The sequence below is a fragment of the Artemia sp. Qi Xiang Cuo genome, chromosome 10 (genome assembly GCF_049724085.1).
Source record: "Artemia sp. Qi Xiang Cuo chromosome 10, ASM4972408v1, whole genome shotgun sequence".
Taxonomy (NCBI): domain Eukaryota; kingdom Metazoa; phylum Arthropoda; class Branchiopoda; order Anostraca; family Artemiidae; genus Artemia; species Artemia sp. Qi Xiang Cuo.
The window spans coordinates 25,046,394-25,066,630 of NC_142803.1; the positions used below are offsets into that span (position 1 = coordinate 25,046,394).

At 35.9% G+C, this 20,237-nt stretch overlaps 1 protein-coding gene across 1 annotated transcript in view; it reads right to left on the minus strand.

Annotated features, from left to right (window-relative positions):
• Nucleotides 1-6,294: 6,294 nt before the first annotated feature.
• LOC148947610 (uncharacterized) overlaps nt 6,295-20,237 on the minus strand; it is a 43,790-nt gene continuing 29,847 nt past the window's right edge. Inside the window, exons 4-5 of the mRNA XM_089096167.1 lie at nt 19,185-19,387; nt 6,295-7,909 (exon numbers count right to left, since the gene is read on the minus strand). Of these exons, the coding sequence (XP_088952293.1) occupies nt 7,838-7,909; nt 19,185-19,387 (275 nt within the window). The 3' untranslated portion in view covers nt 6,295-7,837. The remainder of the gene's footprint in view (nt 7,910-19,184; nt 19,388-20,237) is intronic.

Sequence of the window (20,237 nt, forward strand, 5' to 3'; positions counted from 1 at the left end):
TTGTTATGGGATTGAAAAATTGTTCGTCGTCTGGCCCTGATAATATTCCTACTAAAGTAATTAAGGTCATACTTCCTTCCATTATTTATCCCTTAACAAAACTTATTAACCTCTCCTTTCAGCATGGTATTTTCCCGAGTAGTCTCAATCGTGCTCGAATCATCATATTATATAAGGGGGGGACACGAAATGATCCAGCCAACTATCGGCCAATTTCTTTGTTGTCTGTGTTTAGCAAAATATTTGAGAAGGCGATGCTTTCTCGTCTTAATAATTTTCTTACTTCTAAAGACTTTTTTCACAATTTTCAATTTGGTTTTCGAGCAAATCATTCGACTGAGCATGCTTGTGCAGTTTTACTGAATTATCTTCACTCTGCCATAGATTCCCATTTGATTCCTGCTGCTTTGTTTCTAGATGTTCGTAAAGCCTTTGATTCTTTAGCCCACAGTGTTCTTCTATTTAAACTTTATCATTTTGGCGTAAGAGGTAGTGCGTTTTATTGGTTCAAGTCTTTCTTGTCTGGTAGAATAATTTCTGTTGATCCACTTTTTCGCTCACCATCAAGTGTTGACCAGGGTCAGTTTTAGGGCCGGCACTGTTTTTAATTAATATAAATGACCTAATTTTTGCAGTTAGAAATGAAAATCCTCTTTATTGCTGTCGTCTATGTCATCCAACAGTCTCCCTTACCCATAACTATAGTTTGCATATCTCGGATTCTCTTGCTACTTTTGTCGATGATACCACCCTTATTACTTCTGGGAGAACAGAGGATGAGGTTCGTACAAAGTTAATGGACCTCTTTGAGAGAGTTTCAATTCGGTTTGATGCTAACTCTCTTGCCTTAAATGTTTCTAAAACTAGTTTTTTAGTTTTTTCTTGTATATCCCAGGCTTGTCTTCAATTATCTGAAATTCATATATCCAAAGGCTTTATTAGTACACCAAAGGATGGCCATGTCCGTTTCCTAGATATCCTCCAAGATAAATATTTATCTTTTAAACACCATATTGATTTGATTAAAATGAAGGTTTGCAGAAACCTCGGTATTCTAAGAAAACTAAAACATATCTTTCCAGGGCCAATTCTAAGAATTCTATTTCATAGCTTAATTCATTCTTATGTTTCCTATTGTTCAGTCATATGGATATTATGGATGTCTACTTTCCCTTCTTTTCTCAAACCGCTTTCGAATACTTACGATAAAGCTATAAATCTTATCCAGGATGTAAATCGTTCGGCAACTAAACCGTTACTTGATATTGAAAAACTTTATATTCTTTCCTGTGCGTCTTTCACTTTTCTTCAGCTCCGTGTGATACTCCTAGGTCCCTTAGGTTTACGTCTCCTTTTGTATCTGATCAGTCAAATTATCAACTCCGTAGTTCTCTAAATATCCAAATTCCCCATACACCAACAATAAGATCCGATTCTAATCCTCTTGTTGCGTGTCATTTAACATGGAACACCCTTCCCGATTCGGCTCGAGAATGCCACTCGTTTGGCACCTTCAAAAGACTAGTAAAAAAATATTTGTTTTCATGTGATTAATTTTCTTTACTTTTGCCTGCTGCCAATAGTTTTTTTCATTTAATTGTTTTTTTTTTGTTTTTTTTTTTCATATAGATGTTGTGATTCACTGTAGTTTTGATAAAGCTTATTTAGTGAACTCTCTTTTTTTTATAGATGTTGTGATTCACTGTAGTTTGATAAAACTTATTTAGTGTACTCTCTTTTTTTTCGTTTTATTAAGCAAATGCTTTACATGTTAAAAGTTTAAATGCTTATGTTTATATGTTTAAATATTAATGTTATGTTTATATTGTTTAAATATTAAGCGTTTAAATGTTTAATGTTCATTTGATCTTTTCATGATCCCCCTCCTACAGGCCATGGAGCCTTTGTGGGGATTTGTAGATTGTTATGTAATTATTTTACTGGTATATGGAAAATAAATCTATCTATCTATCTAAGCAATGAACTGTACCGCTACGAACAAGAAAATACGTATATATTTGAAAAATGTTAGACATGGGTTTTGATTAATTTAACCTGTTTTTCTAACATTTGGTCACTTTGACTGAAAAGAGTCTGCTAAAGTTACTAGTATGAAAATAAATTATTAGACTATTGCTGTAGTATGGTAGAAAATGAGGTTAGTAACTGATTTCGTATTAAGTCAGAATTTACTCAGGGTTGCGTTCTATCCCCGTTTGCATGAATCATTTTGATGGACATCATCCTAAGGAGCAGAGCAAGGGCAATGGGAGGACGTAGAATCAACTAGGGAATAAACTCTCCTAGGCTTAGATTATGCTGATGCTTTGAGAATTCTGGATGAAAATATTATAGGAACAAATGAATTTTCGGAAGTTTTGACAGTTCAGGGTGCAAGAATACGTACGAAAATTAATTTTAAGAAGACTAAGTCGCTAAGACTGAAAATAAGTGCAGGTGAAGAGGTTATGTTGGGTAACAAAATTATCGATCAAGTGAACAGCTTCATTTACCTGAGTAATATTATTAGTAAAGACGGTGGGTACAGTGAAGATGTTAAAAGTGGTTTAGCAAAGGCCCAAGGTTTCTTTCATAGTCGAAAAAAGTTTGGAAGAATACGAATATAAGTCTGCGAACCAAGATTAGAGTGCTGGAAGCTACAAAGATGACAGTGGTCAAGTATGGCTCTGAAGTGTGAGTGCTCTGGGAGACGGAGAAAGACTTGCTAGAGGTTATCCAGAGAAATTGCCCAAAGATTGTTTTGGGTACCCGACTGACTGACCGTATCTCAAACAATAAGCTGTACAAAAAATGTACGCTCAATTCACTTTCCAGGGCTATAATTAGAGAATGATTGAGATGGCTAGGACACGTTCTGCAAATGAAGGATGACAGATTGGCAAAGAACGTTCTTGTCGGCCAACCATCTAGGGTCAAACAAAAACAGGTCGTCCCCAAATTGGGTGTGAGAATGTCCTAAGGAAAGATTTAAGGGGAATGGGACCTCTTGGGAGGGTGTAAAGAGAGAGACTTTCAATAGATTTGGATGGAGAAGGAGCGTGCGTAACTGTGGTGGCCTCAGGCGGCTCAATGCAGCAGTGAGTTGTTAGTAGTATAGATTCAAAACATGGGTTTGTCAAATACACGAAATAGTTTTACAATAATACACACTTAATCCAATCCTTCCGCAAAAATTTCATTTTACTGTGCCATTGACATAGTTAGCCTTTTTCCCTTTCCTCAGCCCCCTCCTCTTAAATGTGAACCTTTGACACAGACTGTTGAGTAATTGTCTAGGAAAGGAAGGGAAAAGGGGCTCTACTTTGAACTTTAACTGATAGGTTAAAAAAACACAGCTTTTGGTTGTAAGGCCAAATACGACCTTTACTATAGTTAAGTCAAATCCTAGGACGGCCAGGTACCTTAGTAAGACTTTTACTCGCCTTCAAGACTTGGAGAATAAAGATGGGAAAAAACAAATAAAATTCTTAGACCCCATGCCAACAGGGTAAAAGAGATTGAGCAGGAAAAGCTTAAAGCATGTAAAAATGTTGTAACCTAATAGGTTTTTTCCACAATCTGGGATAATATAGGTTTAAGTCTAGGCTTTAGCCAGTTAGGGCACTGATGAGTAACATTTCAACTTATTAAGAAATGTTGGGAAAGCGGTTGATAGTTCCCTTTCAAATAAATTTCTCATATCATTACCGTCAAAAAGTGTATTTTTCAAAGTCCTGTGTTATTTTAATATGGAGGATCAGAAATGAACTAGATGGGTTTTTTTCACATAAGAAAAGAGTTGGACTAAATGAAAACATACATCAAATCTAGATGACATTAAGCTGCGATGGATGAAAAGCAGCGAAATTAATTGGGAACTTCAACACTTGAGATAATTTTCCATGTGCAAACAAGTTTTGAGCATCGCAATACATAGTGGAAGAAAATCATGAACAACGTAGTCTTTTGAGCAAGATTAAAGAAAAATACCTAGTAAATTAGCCAACGTCAAATATCCACACAACTTAAAATTAAAGTTAGCTCAAACTGGCGAAACTAAGCCCTTGAAGACATTTACAACGTACAGAGCCATTCTTAATTTTGGAATTTGATTTTTATCTAGCAGAGTATTTAGTAGAAATATTCTAGATATACAGCCTTTGCACATCCAGGAGACCTGTCCAAGATCCATAAGCTGCTGTTTAAGCATACGTATGCCTGATGTGGTAGAACAACTCAGTTCAGAAAGAGCCACCTTGAGCACCTCCTTGGTGTTCTCTTTTATTCTTAAAATTATCCAAAACATTTCTGTAGAAAATATTGCGCAAATCTCCTTTGTTTATAGCCCATGTTTCTTTGCGTATCTAGCTACGCTAATCACTGGTTGCCCAAACCCTAGAAAACTTCTCAAAGGCGAGTATTTAACCTAACTTTTAATAGAAGACTTAACCTCTTGGTAAACTTGCACATCGCCTCCTTTTTGTCCATGTAGTTTTTACCTTTGAGCCAAGCTATGTATCTTACTGATTAAGACTGTTATGGGCATGGTTAAACTCCTCGACACTGTTTTCAAGTTTTCTAGGTTTGTTTAGAGAGTATAAATTAGATGTTACTCTACTTTCTCTTCACCATCTAGTTTCCTGGTTTTCCTCTAAGGCTTCAACCCCTCCTCCTCTAAAAAACCTCATCAGAACTATCAACTGGCTTCGACACTTTCCTGATCCTTATTTGTTTAATATATCATATTAATCATTTGATATAAGCTTAATATAACTATACAGATTAATATAACAATAATTATTTTACAATAGTTACCTGTAATACCGTACAGAGGAAAGACTTCGAGAATCCCTTGCCTATCAGCTGATTCAAAGGCCTGCTCTATCATCAATAAAACTAACCGCTAATGTTATATGGAAATCCAAACATTTTTTTGGTCTTTAATTCTACGTAAGTTAAAAATCTGATGTGTGCATCCTCTACCTTTTTTTAAAACAACTCTGTTGGTTTCTGAGTACTTTATCTACGGAGAAACACGAATTCAAAATGGAATTAACATATCTAGTGGTTTGTGAGCGTTGCAGCTCTAACTTTCCTCCATGTAGTTCAAACACAGGCCGATATTACTTTTCTGATACAAATGCACTATCAGTTTTTGAAGAATCTCCAAGAGCTTTTTTTCTCTATGCAACGTCCCATCAATGTTCAAGGACTGTAAGCGACGAAAGTATAGGTCTTTTTTGGGTTGTATTTGTCCTGCTACAAAGGTCTCGATAGTTTTCATAAGGATAAACCGATAATAATAACAAGTTCCTAGTCCGAAAGCTAAGCTAAAAAAGGATAGATCTACCCAACCCTTCATATACAAGATTTACATGCTAATAAAAGATGATTAACACATATCTAATATTATGTCCCCTCTGCCTTTATATGCTAATTGCAGGACCTTGATAACTAAAACAAATAAATTTTCAAGAGTTGTATCATGGGGCCAAGGTTGTGGCCAAGCTGATTTTCCAGGGGTCTATACTGGTGTTGGGAGATACTTAGCCTGGATAGCTGAGAATACGTGAGACGATTACTGCTGCCGTAGGCTTGAAGGAAGGGCGTTTTCAGATATTTGGAACAGATAGTGATACCGAATTAAGAGCCGCTAATAGTACCACAAAATAACCTTCTATCCAGTGCCTGTAATGTGAGTCAGTTTCAGCGAGGGTTGCCAAATCGAATGCTAGAAAGCCGCAAAACATGAACTTGACAGGATGACATTGTATATAGACTGTATTTTTTTTAAACAATATACATATTTCAGTTTAATATATGCTTTTAATTGCTTTTATGGAAGGATGTCTTGGAAAAATGTAAAAAAGAAAACAAAGAAAAAGAATTAAAGAATCGTTTTAAATTATTTTCAAAATTTATATCTTTAAGGTTTTTAAATACCATTGATCAATTTAAACCCTCAGCCGAGAAACTTTGGCGACCACACAAAAAAGCGCAACATTTAGACTTTTTATCAAGTACAAAAAGACCTTGACGACTTCACCTACACGTATTAATTAATTTTTAAACGAGTGAGGGAGGGAGGGGGGTCCCAAATCCTTCCCCCAGTAAACTGCTCTTACGTGTTGGCCGATTTAAAAACTAAAATTTGGCCAGGCATATTTAACGCACCAAATCCAGAAGTCGTATGTTCACAAAAGTGCAGCTTCCTAAGGACAACATCAGCTTAAAAGGAAATGCAGGGAAGCGACAAATTACAGCGTGTGTGCTCCACAACGATTTTAAAATGCGCATTGAAATCCAATTTATAGGTTTGTGAACAAGTTGAGAGTATTTTCATTTTGTTTTGAAGTTTAGCATACGTTTGCGAAACTTTCCTATTTTGATGGTAAAATATAAAACAACCATAGATAAATATTACCCTAATTAAGATTATCTCGTACCCTAAAGAAAAAGAAACATGTCAACATCAGTTACAATGGATTACAAGCACATTACTTTTTCTTTAATTGCCAAAAAACTTCCTTGTGTACAAGCACAAGCAAAAAAAAAAAACAATACTTCCAAAATACAAGCACAAGCAAAAAAAAAAGTGGCACAAGCAAAAAAAAAATACCCGTTGATTTTGATTTTAAGTTATCAAGTATTTTGGGTTGGAATCGGTTGCATCAAGACTGGGCTGGGTAATTGTGGACAAAAAAAAGCCAAGACAGATAGTCCAAGTAATTGAGAGGCAAGTTTTTAAATGGCTGGGGCACAGGTAAATGGCAGGAGTATGAATGACTGACTCTCTTATTGGACACATACTTGTCAGGTTAGTTTTTGGAAAGGAGGCATGCCTGCCTAGAGTCTTAGGCATGCTAATCAAGAATTTAAAAAAGAGGCAAACAAGGCACACCCGCCTATGGTCTTCAGGAAAGTGGCACAAGAAAAAAAATACTCTGAGGGATGAGTAGTTTTGAAATCCTGGGGACGGGATTCTGTCAAAGATACCTCCAATTTTCGTATTCATTAAAAATTTTGCTGCCAGAAAAGTGGGGAAGGGCTGGAGGCACGAGCTCGGAAACACCTTTTTAGGCCCTAATTTGGTCCGTAAAACCGTTCATGAAAGTTTCATCGACCTGGAACGACAAATTTCTAAGTAAACGAAAACTCCCATTTATCTACTTTTACCAAAGAAAGAGATTTTCTCAATATAAATAAGTTGAATATTTTCGTTTTTCTAAATAAAACTGACAAGGATTAGAAAAAACATAGTAGTTCTGATCCTTCTTTGAAAGTTCAGAACTAATTCTAGAGAACTAGTTCTGAGAATATTTCTTCTTCTGAAACTATAATTTTAATCGAAAAAAAACAGAAAATTAGCGGTCAAATAATCATTTAAATCATTTTTTGTTTTATTTCCACTTGAGGAAGCAGAACTTGGCATGGTTATAACATCAATGGCTGATAAGACACATGCCTACTGAATTAAGCCTTCAACACAACCTAAGGCACCCGAATAAATACGAGCAACAACTAGTGCAAATTATTCATTGCATTTAAGAAGTTCTTGAGACTTGTTCTTGACGGAACATGAAACAAGCAACATAAACCATCAAACAATTGGCCAAATGGGATACAAGTCTTTTTCTAGACTTTGCGGTCCGTCTTCTGGCAATACGCATTAAACAATATAATTATTTAGTTCTAACATTTCTAAGCTAGAAAATGAATCAACACAAATTTTTTTTATAAACAAGAACGCAAAAGAAAAGAAATAAACACTTTCGATAAAAAGTAAAGTAGTAAGGAAATGAAGCAATTCCTCAACCACTTATGAAAACCGCCTCCACTACTTGCTTCGTTTGACCTTCTGTCGACATAAAGGACTCGTACGATGCTTCTTAAGCCATTCATTCATGCACTAAAACAATAAAGGAGGAATTAATGCGTAATCCAGTAGGAGATTCATATTTAAAACGCTTGACATAATTCCTTATTCATTAGTGCACGTTTGGAACAATAAAGACAACTCCTCGGCTTTTCAGCCTCCAATTGGAACTACCATTTAACAATAAATCTAAAACAACATCACACAAATATATTCAGAATAAAATTAAACAAAAGCAGAATAACATTGATAAATCCTGTGAGGATTCGGGTCACGCAAAATTAGAGGCACTTGCATGCGCTGTTCCTTATCTGAAGGGACCAATTTGGGATTAAGTCTAGGGCATCTTTGCAGTGAAACCAGCCACTTACTAATTTAATTCTTTAGATAAACAAGGGTTCTTCCGCAATTGATTTCACCGGGTTTTATCACAAAGATTTGACAAAAGGTTTGAGTTCCATTAGACCCACAAGCCTTTTCAGTTTGGGTCGGTTTGACCTAAGAACTCCATATTCAGTTGGGTCCCAAATTAATTAAAAACTTCGGTTCGACATAGACACGTTAAGTTTGGGACCTGGGCATGTTTAACCATAAAAAACTGAAAGTTGATCTTTTAGAAAAATGAAAATTGTTTCGCAATAGCTTGCACCTTGCGTATTTTTTGGCAATTAAAGAAAAACCATGAAAATTGATAAGATACATGCTCTAAGCGTTTTGATGGTTGGGCTAGGACTGTCTTGCCTAAACCATGAAATTCAGCCGATTCTTACAAAACAGTTTTGTTGAATAATTTTTAAAGGGAAAAACAAAATGAAACATGTAACTTTACCTTTGAAAGCCAATTTTTTATGTAACAAATTCATATGAAGAACAAAGAAAAGTATTACCTGATGGCTTTCACTATATAACCTAGGAATTAGTAGTAGAAAGCTCCGTAATTTGCCCTGTTTGTTTTATCGGTGAAGAAAATAAGGATGACTTCCCGACTCTCTATGTCAAACAATTATTATAAAACTAATGAAGTATTAAAATGATTTCAGAGCAGATCTGACCCACCCCCTCAAATGGGCTAAGGGTGGAATCACATCGAAGAAACTAGCTATAGGCCAAGATCAAAGGAGAGCGAAAAATAATTGATTTTCAATTCAAAATCAAAAAATGAATTCAAATCAAAATCTATAGCATCTCAAAGAGTGTTAGCCTCTGAGTTATAACATGAGAACGGTATTTGCATATATTTCTAAGCCTTTTTTGGGCTGAAAATGACGGTAAATTTGGAGACATTTTCATTACTGAGCTACAAATTAGATGAGCATATCATTTGATACTATTTTTTATGGTCTTTTCCAATAGAATAATCGCTTTACTTGGAAGTTCAATTTTAGCCCTTTTTAAACCTTTTGTATAGACAAAAATAAGAGAAAAAGGGTACATCTTTAAGGTTGCATAAAGGGGTTAATATTGAATTTAAGAGTAAAACGACTGTTATTTTTGGAAAGAGCATCGAGTGGTACGTTCACAGAATTCATAGCTTAGAAATGGAAATATCCCCACTTTTACTAGAGCTCAGTTGAGATTCAGTTGTATTCATGTACATAGCTTCTACCATATCGTGCGAAATACAAATGACTGGGAATAGTAAGGGCAGCTGCATAGTAACAGATCAATCGTACACAATTTTGGGTTTTATACTAATTTGATCAGAACAGGCAAGGAAACGCAGAAGAATCGTCGGTAGCAGGCAAGGAAAAGTCAATTCTGAAAGATTGAAGTCTCAATTTCAACAAGTCTAACAAGATAGTTTTCAATCTTTAACATTTTATTTGGAAATAAGATGGATTTAATCCTTAAATTCTTCTAAAATCAGGTTTAGAATCCTACTTAAAACACACATAACAGCTTAACTGATCTATTTTGACACGTAGATACTAAAGGTGAACATTCCATTATACTTTGGTTTGGCCTGAACCAGTCTAGTTCGAGTTCGATTGAACCCCAATGTATTTTGAGGTTCAGTTTCGGTTCCATTTGATAATAAGAAAATTCAAGAAGTCAGAGGATACTTGTGCTTCGAAAGTGTAAAAAAGCCTAGTCTATTAGAATAATAAACCCTCCTTGTTCAACTCGTCACCCTTTTAATGGAAGACAAACGATTATACCCTACACCGCACTCAGGAAAGTGGCACAAGCTACTACTACTACTACTAACAACTCATCGCAGCACCAAGCCGCCTGAGGCCAACACAGCTACGCACGCTCCTCCTCCACCCCAATCTATTCAAAGCCTCCCTTTTTACACCCGCCCACGAAGTTCCCATTTCCTTTAAATCTTTCTTTATGACGTCCTCCCACCCCAGACGGGGGCGACCTGCTTTCCGTTTAGCCATAGATGGTTGGCCAAAAAGAACAATCTTCGGCAATCTGTCATCCTTCATCCGCACAACGTGCCCTAACCACCTCAACCTTTCTTTCATTATAGCCCTAGAAAGCGGTATTGAGCCACATTTTTCGTATAGCCTATTGTTTAAAATACGGTCAGTCAGCCGGGTACCCACAACAATCCTTAAGCAATTTCTCTGGAAAACAGCTAGTGCAAGTTATCCTAAAAAAAACCGTTTATCAGTAGTATGCTGAAGGTCTGTTCTTCAACTATGACTGTGACTCGTATAACTTCTACGATCATGAGCCAACTATCAGGATTGAGATCTTAGATTCCGTTTGCAGTCGCTAAAAAATAAATCACAAGAATGTTTAATTTTTTGTTTCAACATTTTGAGAAAAAAAATTTCTAATTTTTTATTAAACTGTATGAACATTTTACGGATAAAAAAATCAATCGGCTATAAACAAAAGGAAAAAAGTAACTTGTGGCGTTATGCTCTTCTATGACGATTGGAGGAAAATAGTTTGCAACCTTCACTGAAAAATAAAATTGGAAATGCCCATACCCTTTCTCCTAAAAGAAAAAATTTCAGAAAGTTTGAGCTCGATCCCTTACTAGTAAGAAGAAAAAAGGTATGCTTACCAAACTACAAATAAAATACCTCAGATTTTAATGAGACCAACTGATTTTTTAATAGCAAATGATTTTACCCCTTCCAAAAAAACTTTTCCTATAAGTTTCATCTCGATCCCTTTACTGGTAAGACGAAAAAATGATATAGGCTACTTACAAAACTGCATATAAAATATCTTAGATTTAGATTTTTGATTCGCTTTATTCAAAACTGATCTATTTTGAAGATTACTAAAAAAACTTTTTCCACAAATAAGTTTTTCAAAGAAAAGTAAAGAACTCCATTAAACAAAAAATTAGCAAAAATAAAATAAAATAATCTACCAAGCGTGAAACTACCAAAAATTAGCATCGATAAATAAATGAAACCCAAAACGAATAAAAATTACAATAAATAACCGAGTCAAACTCAAACCGAGCAGAAATTAACATAAGTTGGGCTCAAAACCCCTATGCCTACCCAAGGCCGCAACATAATTTGCACTTTACTGCAAAAAATATATTTGGTTTTACTTTTATAACTTTAATAAATCAAATAATATTAAAATTTTGATTACTAAATACCAGTATATGTATATTAAACTGACAATGCACATTCATTTGTATTTTTTTCAGTAAAGTGCAAATTTTGTTCAGGCCTTGGGAAGCAAAGGTTTTTTTTTTAGCCCAACTTATGTCAATTTCTGCTCGTTTTGAGTTTGACTCGGTTATTTATTGTAATTTCTATTCGTTTTGGGTTTCATTTATTTATCGATGCTGATATTTGGTAGTTTCACGCTTGAGAGATTATTTTATTCTTGCTAATTTTTTTTTTTAATGGAGTTCTTTACTTTTCGTTGAAAAACTCATTTTGTGGAAAAAGTTTTTTTAAATTAATTTCTGTTCGTTTTATATTGACATAGTCTTTTCAGGGAAAAAGAAAATGACACTTTAAATCTTTTCATTTTTGTTAAGACTTTATAATTTGGCCTGCTATTTGTATGCTGGCAAAAAGTTTTCAGAAATTTTTAACAACATACACCCTTTTAAAAATTTGGACAAAAATTGTAGTGTTTCATTTAGTTTCATACCTCCTCTAGTTGACCTGAAATGGAAAACTTGATACCATTCGCAAAAAAATCTGTTAACTCTCTTTGATATCTTGGATACACTTAAGCCATTTTGGTTTGTTTAAATTTCAAGAGCAGAAGAAGCCTCGAAAGTTTGAACATAATACCCGCAGTCGTTCTTGGGATACTGCTGAGATGGCTTATTGGGAATTAGCATTAACACAGTGCATTTTGATTTAATCTTACGGAAACATTTAGTTTTTAAACATAATAGGCAAATTGGAGGGTGGGCGTGGGAGGGGGATTAGTTGCCCTCTAATCCCTTTCGAATATTAAAGAGGGCATCAGCCCTTTCTATTTTCAATCAAATAAGCCCTTTTCGAAGTTACCACGACAGCTCCTTCGATACGAAGTGCCCTGGTCTAAACAACAACAACAAAGTAATACATTATACCCATATCGATCTTTACTATAAAAATTTCAAGCCTTCCAATCACTTTCGACTATTAAAAAGGGCACTAGGCCTTCCGCTTTCCAATCGAATGAGCCCTTTTTGAAACGACAACGCTTTCTATAAACACCTTATATGCCCCAGGGCACAAATTACAATCCTTACCCTAAGAATTGTTAGGGTGGTTGTCATCCTCTAAGACCTAATTTCCAAAACTTTCAAATGACTATCTCAAAATTTTGATTGGATGTGTTTGGGGAAATGGTGGGCGTGAGAGGGGCACTAGTCACTCTCCAATCACTTTCAACTATTAAAAATGGCACTAGCCCTTTCAATTTCCAATCAAATGAGCCCCTTTTGAAGTTTCTACGACAACACTTTCTATAAAAAACCATATATGCCCCCAGGGCATGACTTACAACCCTTGCACCGGGGGCTCTGAGAGGGTTATCATCCTACAATATAATTTCCGGAACTTTCAACTACGTTGAACAAAATGGATATCTCAAAATTTTGGTTGGATGTGCTTGGAGGAATGGTGGGCGTGAGAGGGGGGTTGGTTACCCACCCATCACTTTCAACTATTAAGAGGGGCACTAGCCCCCTCAATTTCCAATTGAAAAAGCCCCTTTGGAAGTTTTAGGACAACTCTATCTATAACAAACCTTATATACCCCCAAGGCATAACTTACAACCTTTGCCCTGGAGGCTCTGGGGGGTTTGTCATCCTTAAATACATAATTTCAAGAACTTTCAACTATAATGAACAAAATGGCTATCTCTAAACTTCGATTGAAGGTTTTTGGGGAAATGGTGGGCGGGAGAGGGGGGTTAATTACTCTCCACTCTGTTTCGACTATAAAAAAGGGCAATTTCAATTTCCAATCAAATGAGCCCTTTTTAAATTTCTACAACAACTTTCTATATAAACCTTATATGCCCCCAGGGCACAACTTACAACCCTTGCACTGAGGACTCTGAGGGAGTTATCATCCTAAAAGACCTAATTTCCAGAACTTTCAACTACGTTGAACAAAATAGATGTCTCAAAATTTTGATTGGATGTTTGGGAATATGGTGGGCGTGAGAGGGGCGTCAGTCGCTCTCCAATCACTTTCAACTATTAAAAAGACACTAGCCCTTTCAATTTCCAATTTAATGAGCCCTTTTGAAGTTTCTACGACAACGCTTTCAATAAAAATCATATATGCCCCCAGGGTATAACTTACAACACTTGCCCTGACAGCTGTGAGGGGGGATTGTCATCCTTAAAGGCCTAATTTCCAGAACTTTCAACTACGTTGAATAAAATGGATATCTAAAAATTTTGATCGGACGTGTTTGGGGAAAAGGTGGGCGTGAGAGGGGGTTAATTGCCCTCAAATCACTTTCGACTATAAAAAGGGCACTAGCCCTTTGAATTTCATATCGAATGAGCCGTTTTCAAGTTTCTACAACAACACCTTCTATAAAAACCTTATATGCCCCCAGGGCATAACTTACAACCCGTGCACTGAGGGCTGTGTCCTCCTCAAAAACATAATTTTAATCTGTAAATCAACCATGCTGAACAAATTGCTCGAATGAGTCGTTTTTCAAGTTTCTACGACAACGCCTTCGATAAAAACCATATATGCCCCCAGGGCATAACTAACAACCCATGCCCTGAGGGCTGTGTCCTCCTCAAAAAAATAATTTTTATCTGAAAATCAACTATGCTGAACAAATTGCTCGAACGAGTCGTTTTTCAAGTTTCTACGACACCGCCTTCTATAAAAACCTTATATGCCCCCAGGGCATAACTTACAACCCTTGCACTGAGGACTGTGTCCTCCTCAAAAAAATAATTTTTATCTGAAAATCAACTATGCTGAACAAATTGCTATCTCAAAATTTTGATTGAATGTGTTTCGGATATGGTAGGCATGGAAGGGGTGTTAGTTGCCTTCCAATCACTTTCGACTATTAAAAAGGGCACAAGCCACTCCAATTTCCAATTGAATGAGCAGTTTTCAAAGTTTCTACGACAACTTCTTCGAAACGAAGTGCCCTGCTCTAAAGGAAAAAAAAAATGGTTGCATACGAAGTATGCAGGCGAAGACAGTATTACGACCAGCGTAAACCCCTGTTTATCAAAAAATCCTCATTCCAATTCAATCCTCACTTTCTAAGTTTAATTAAGAAATGATAAGAAATTATCCCTCCCTCTCCGACCAAGTTAAGGAATGAGTTAAAGAAAACTTCTTACAGTAGCATTTTCTTATCAGCCCTTAACTTTGTTAAATAGGGAAGGAATCATTCCTTAATAAAACCAGAAAAGTTTACCTATTCCTCTATACGGTAGTTAGCTAAAAGAAGCATTATTCCCTAATAAAGCGTAGAAAAAGGGGAAAAAATATTAAAAAAAATAGGCCTGAAGTTCAATGTCAATGCAACCCTTTGACGCTAAAATTTCAACAATTGAGTTATAGATTTTGAAATCCTCAATTCATTTAAAATTAAATCCCTGCTATATTTTTATCTAAGATTTTCCATTACCTAATATTTGTGTCAACCTTATTAAGAATTTTTTCTCATATTTTTCTAAACCGTGTGAACAGTATACGTATAGGAACGATAAGCACACTTAAAAAAAAAACACGATTTTCATGGACAACATTTCAAATTTGTAAGGCTTGGGGGCTTAAAATAAATTGGTAGTGTACTACTTGTACTTGTTGCGGGATCAGACGCGGACGCGTCACCCGGCCATATCTACCATCTCTAGATTGCGTAATTATATTTTTTTAACATCACCCTTCATCAGAGGTGATATTTTGGGACAAAAATAGACCCAGCTATTAATATCACAATTACATGACTCGTCAGGAAAGGTGCATAAGATACGAAATGAATCTTTAAACTAATTTTAGAAAAAAAAACTATTTTTTGAGGGCGTTCGATACCAAAATTTTATTTTGTGAGTCTCAACGTCGGCTGACATGCTCAAAGACAAAGGACCCATAAGCAAATTTTCTCAGCACCAAAGGGAGCTTCTGAAGCAATTTTGGTGTAAATTGATAGGAGATTTTAAATATATCGATAGTTCTAAAAGCTAATGAAAGGCTAGATTAAAACAAAGGAAACCTGTAATCTCTTACAAATTGTATACCAAAACGCTGTCAAATCAATGTACGTACAGCATAAATAATGTGCGTCCTAAGTCCAAAAAAGATTTCAATCAAGGCAGTTAGCACAACAGGAAACTTCAAATGCTGTCAAATTGTTCAGTGAGACTTCTTTTGAGCTGATTGAAAAAACTTTTTAATGATGTAAATTTCATTAAATCTGAATATGTATATCTCTAGCACAAAACTGGAGAAGTTTATTAGCTCGATAAAATATAATCGAACTGTAAATATTCTTTCAATGGTAAATAGCCAATAAACCTAAGAAAGAAACCATTCATTGTTCATCTTCAAAACATGCAAACCAGGGGCGTAATTTGCTATGGAGCAAGTGCTCTACAAGACCTTGGTTTGCCCCCTTCCGGACCCCAGCTTAACCCCACCCCCTCCAAGCTGAAATTTAGTTTCTTCACAAATCTTGTCAAAAACAAGATGAGCCTGCATAATTCAAGCATCCACAGAAACGGATCAGTTTTCTTTAGTATATCTTTACCTTTATAGTATATGGCTAATTTTTCAGTTTTCTCTGTCATTTTCACCTTATTTGGGAAAATGGGCTCTAACTTTGCCTTCTCCCCCTCCCCCTCAGGATTTTGACGAAATTACGCCACTGATGCAAACACACAAATATATTTACCCCCATTTCCAGGTTGCTTAATGGTCAGGTGTCAGTTCTAAAATTGGGTCAACCAGCCTGAGACTTTAGACGGGCGTGCCTCTCCAAAAGCTAAAACACAAGCATTTGTCCAATTAGAGTCATAGCTACTACCGCCGTTTGCCCAAGCCGTTTACCAAAAAGACGGACAATTATAGGTCTACCCGTTTGCGCTGCGAGTCCAGGGAACTTGTGTCAATCCTAAAACACGTTAGCTCGCCTGAGACTCTAAGCTGGCAAGCCTATTAGGCTTAGGTCACTTGTTTGCCAGTGAGTCCAAGCAAATTCAGTCCCCTCTTTTGCATATAAGTCCAGTCGACATTGTCTGTGATGAGTCAAAACAAAAATCTTTATCAAATCTTAGTTTTATGGCTATCTACCCTAGGATGGATGATAGACAAAATCAAACAACAAGGGAAAATGATTTCACGAATAATAAATGAGAAGAGGCTGCATTACATAACACTCTTTTTGCACGCATTTTGGGGAATTGCAGAGGACAAAATTACTGAAAACAGCATAATAGGCATACACTGGAAAACATTCCTAATTTTCATGAAAAAAAGATCTAGTCTATGATTGTGCAGGAAAAAGATTGTTTCCCAGGGTGTGGTTGCAAAGTTACAGAAGTTGTCCTCCGCAAATTTGTCATCACGAATTCTGAGCATTTAGAACACTTTAGCTTTTTACATTTGTTTCGAAGATAAATTAAAATGTATCATTGGATTGAAATTTTCTAATGATATATATCACTACATTTAACAAAAAGCTATAATCCCCAAATAAACTAAAAGGTAAACAATATTTTTTACCTCCTACCCGGATGTAAGAATTTTCTAACAGGACATAGAAAGGATATATTCCTTAAGTGGATACATTTATTAACTGCCTAACGCTTCCATTTTTAGTCCTAAATAAACTCAAATTTTTCCGGGTAGCAGAAAAGTCTAGGCTCAAAGTTCTCCTTTCCTGCCTGCCATGATCTTCCTCAAAGGTCTATTTTTGTCTTGACCTACCTTGGGCCGTAACGAAAACTAGGAATAAGCGTTTTTGATAAGCTGAAATTCATATGTTAATAGTTGCAAAAGGAGAAAAAATTTATGATGATTAAGCGAAAACCAAAACAGATTAAAAATTGGTTTTAGAAGGAAGAACGTTAACAGATTTTATTCTGGAATAATTGGGGCATTATATACTAGTTAGATGTGAGAGGGATTACCCCAAAAAGAACAGAACTGGTTAATTAAAAAAGACAGAGAACTAGCCTTTAATAATAGAAAGGTATTATAAATTTCCCTAAACAAAATTAGACGCGGAAGTTTGTCAAAGGAGCTTCAGCTTATGCCTTTGCATATAATTCGTCAGTTTAATGTTGACATATGGAAGCGGAAACGATCAGATAAGGCGGATGACACAGCTGGATGAAAGGCATTTACAATTTTCAAAAGAATAATTTTCAGTCGTTCATTTACATACTTTCTCTGGATACAAACGACTGATCTTACCTTGACCGTCAGATAGTTAAAACATGACAAGTATACAAAAAGTCACCATCAAATTAAGGAACTGACATTAAATCTCAATTGTGGGATATCGAAAGAAAAGAGTGAAACTGAGTTTCTGAGTAAATATAATAGCCTGTTAAGTTTTAATTATTTGTTTGCTTTTTGTTATTGTTGTTTTTAACACAGAAAGTGAAAACATTTCAGTTCATTTGCATAGTTGATTTACGGACGCTTAAAAGCACTATTTTAAATTAGATTTGAATTCAAACTTCTACATTTTTTTAACTGAATCAGATTTAGTCTACCATATTCCCATGGACTACGCGCTAAAATAGCGTAGTAGTAATGAACGATATCTATTAAATATTTTTTTCTCAGGGCCTCCTCATATAGCATTTATGGCCCCAGAAACCTTGGGGAGGGCTCATTTGATTTGAGGGCAATCAGCACCCTATACTCTGCCTCTTTTTGTCCCTGCGAATCCCAAGGCATTAGATCAAATAAAGATTAGCATCATGGGCCTCCTTTAAATAGCCATCAACAAAGTTTTTCAATATGTCACTGAAGGGCAAACAGATACAGATAGCCCGTGGAATCTTGGTGCAAACACGATACAGTCTTGATTGGGTGCCAAAAACAAGCAAATGTTGCGGAATGAATCAATGAAAACTGAGCAAAGAAGTCATGACTCGTTGCAAACACGAGATAAACCAGGAATAAGTGCAAAATGAGTTAGATAAAAGGATAAGTGAAAAAATGAGCCAAGCTCAACGTGCACTCAGTCGTCTCTTTCAAGGGCAGATATTAGAGCAAATCTTGAGGGGGGGAGGGCTTAATGTGGCATGGACACCAATAAGCAAAATCTTGGGGGGGGGGCAATGTGACAAGAGCATATTTGACCAAACTGACATATTAGCTTAAAAAAGAGTGAAAGACAGGAAAAAATAAAAGGAATAAGGGTACCAGAAAAAATCTTGGGAGGCCCGGGCTCACCCTGGATCCGCCAGTGGTCCCCACTATTCATTTTTTAGCAGAAGGACTTACTCGCTACTCTCGATCAAATTGATAAATTAATTTTAAAAAGTCAAAAACTGAAGAAAAACAAACAAACAAGGAATAAGGGCAGAAAAAATCTCGGGGACCCAGACCCCCTGGATCCACCAGTGGTCAGTATCCACTACCTACTTTTTAGCAGAAGGATAGGCAAGTAGCATCTCGTTACTCATGGGGCAAATCAAATGGTGTATCTATCTTTCAGCTACTGAATTTTTCAACTCTTCTAAAAATTAACCGGAATTCTTTGGGAGGAGGTTAATGTAAAGACTGTTATGTAAAAGAAAATCAGCCTTCTTAATATTAGTGAACGGAATAACAAACCCCACAAGTTCTGCCTGACAGAAAGAGACTTGATGGAAGAAGCGAAAAGCGGTCAGGAGATTTCTAAAGATATAGGTTTCATACGTACAGCTTGAACATCGGCAACTTCAGGTTCATACGTAGGTTTCAACTTCGGCAATGGTTTGACTGACGGTTTGATATTTCGCGGAGGTCGACTCCTGGTAGCTCCAGCCCCCACTGCAACACAACCTGATGAACTTGGCTTCGGATTGTTAAAGTCAGAAACAACCACCAGATCAGTCGAATCTTCACCGGCTACAACTTCTTTGGCTAGAAGAGATTAGAAATAAATAAAAAATATAACGAATACCAATTTAGGAAACACACAGGCTGATCTTTTCTTTTGTTAATTTGACTCGGACTCAATAGAATTTAAAAAAAAAAAACTTTTAATGAGTTAAAAAAGAGAGCAAAAAGCAAATTTGCACCGAAAAGGGAGATAATCAAGAAAAAAAAATATAACTGTATCAAAGAGAAAGAAATAAAACGAAAAAACATAGAAAATCTCAAACTTAAAAATTGTAACATAACTAGCTAAATTTCAAATTTTAAACCGAAAAACCAACAGGATGTTTTTCACTATATCTCGTAATTTCTGGCTCCCTTATTCCAAAAACTTGCTTAAAAAGACATTATTAGAGGAAAAAAAAAGTTCAACCTTTAATACTAATTCAATAATGACAAACAAGATTTTTCCATGTGAGCTTCATGTGTCATATTGAGAATTAAGGCGAACAGAAATTATTTCGTGTGTGAGTGGGATGCCACCTCCTTATTCTCTTTACAGTAAAACTTAAATAGCACTTAAACGAATATACATCAGTCCGTATATAAAGGGTAATGCCCCTATCTCATTTTTATGCGGTATAATCAAATGTTATAGAATCGATAACGCTATATAGGAGCTAAGTATGCTTATGTTATAGAATCAATTCTTATGCTATATAAATTTTTTGATCACTTAAAAAGGGCATTACAACTTTAAAATTCTGTTCGAGTGAGCCCTCTCTCGATATTCTAGGACCACAGGGTCTATACGATCACCTCTGGGGAAACTAAACAAACAACAAACAAATAAACACGCAACGGTGATCTTTCTTCCGGTAAAAACTCCGAAATT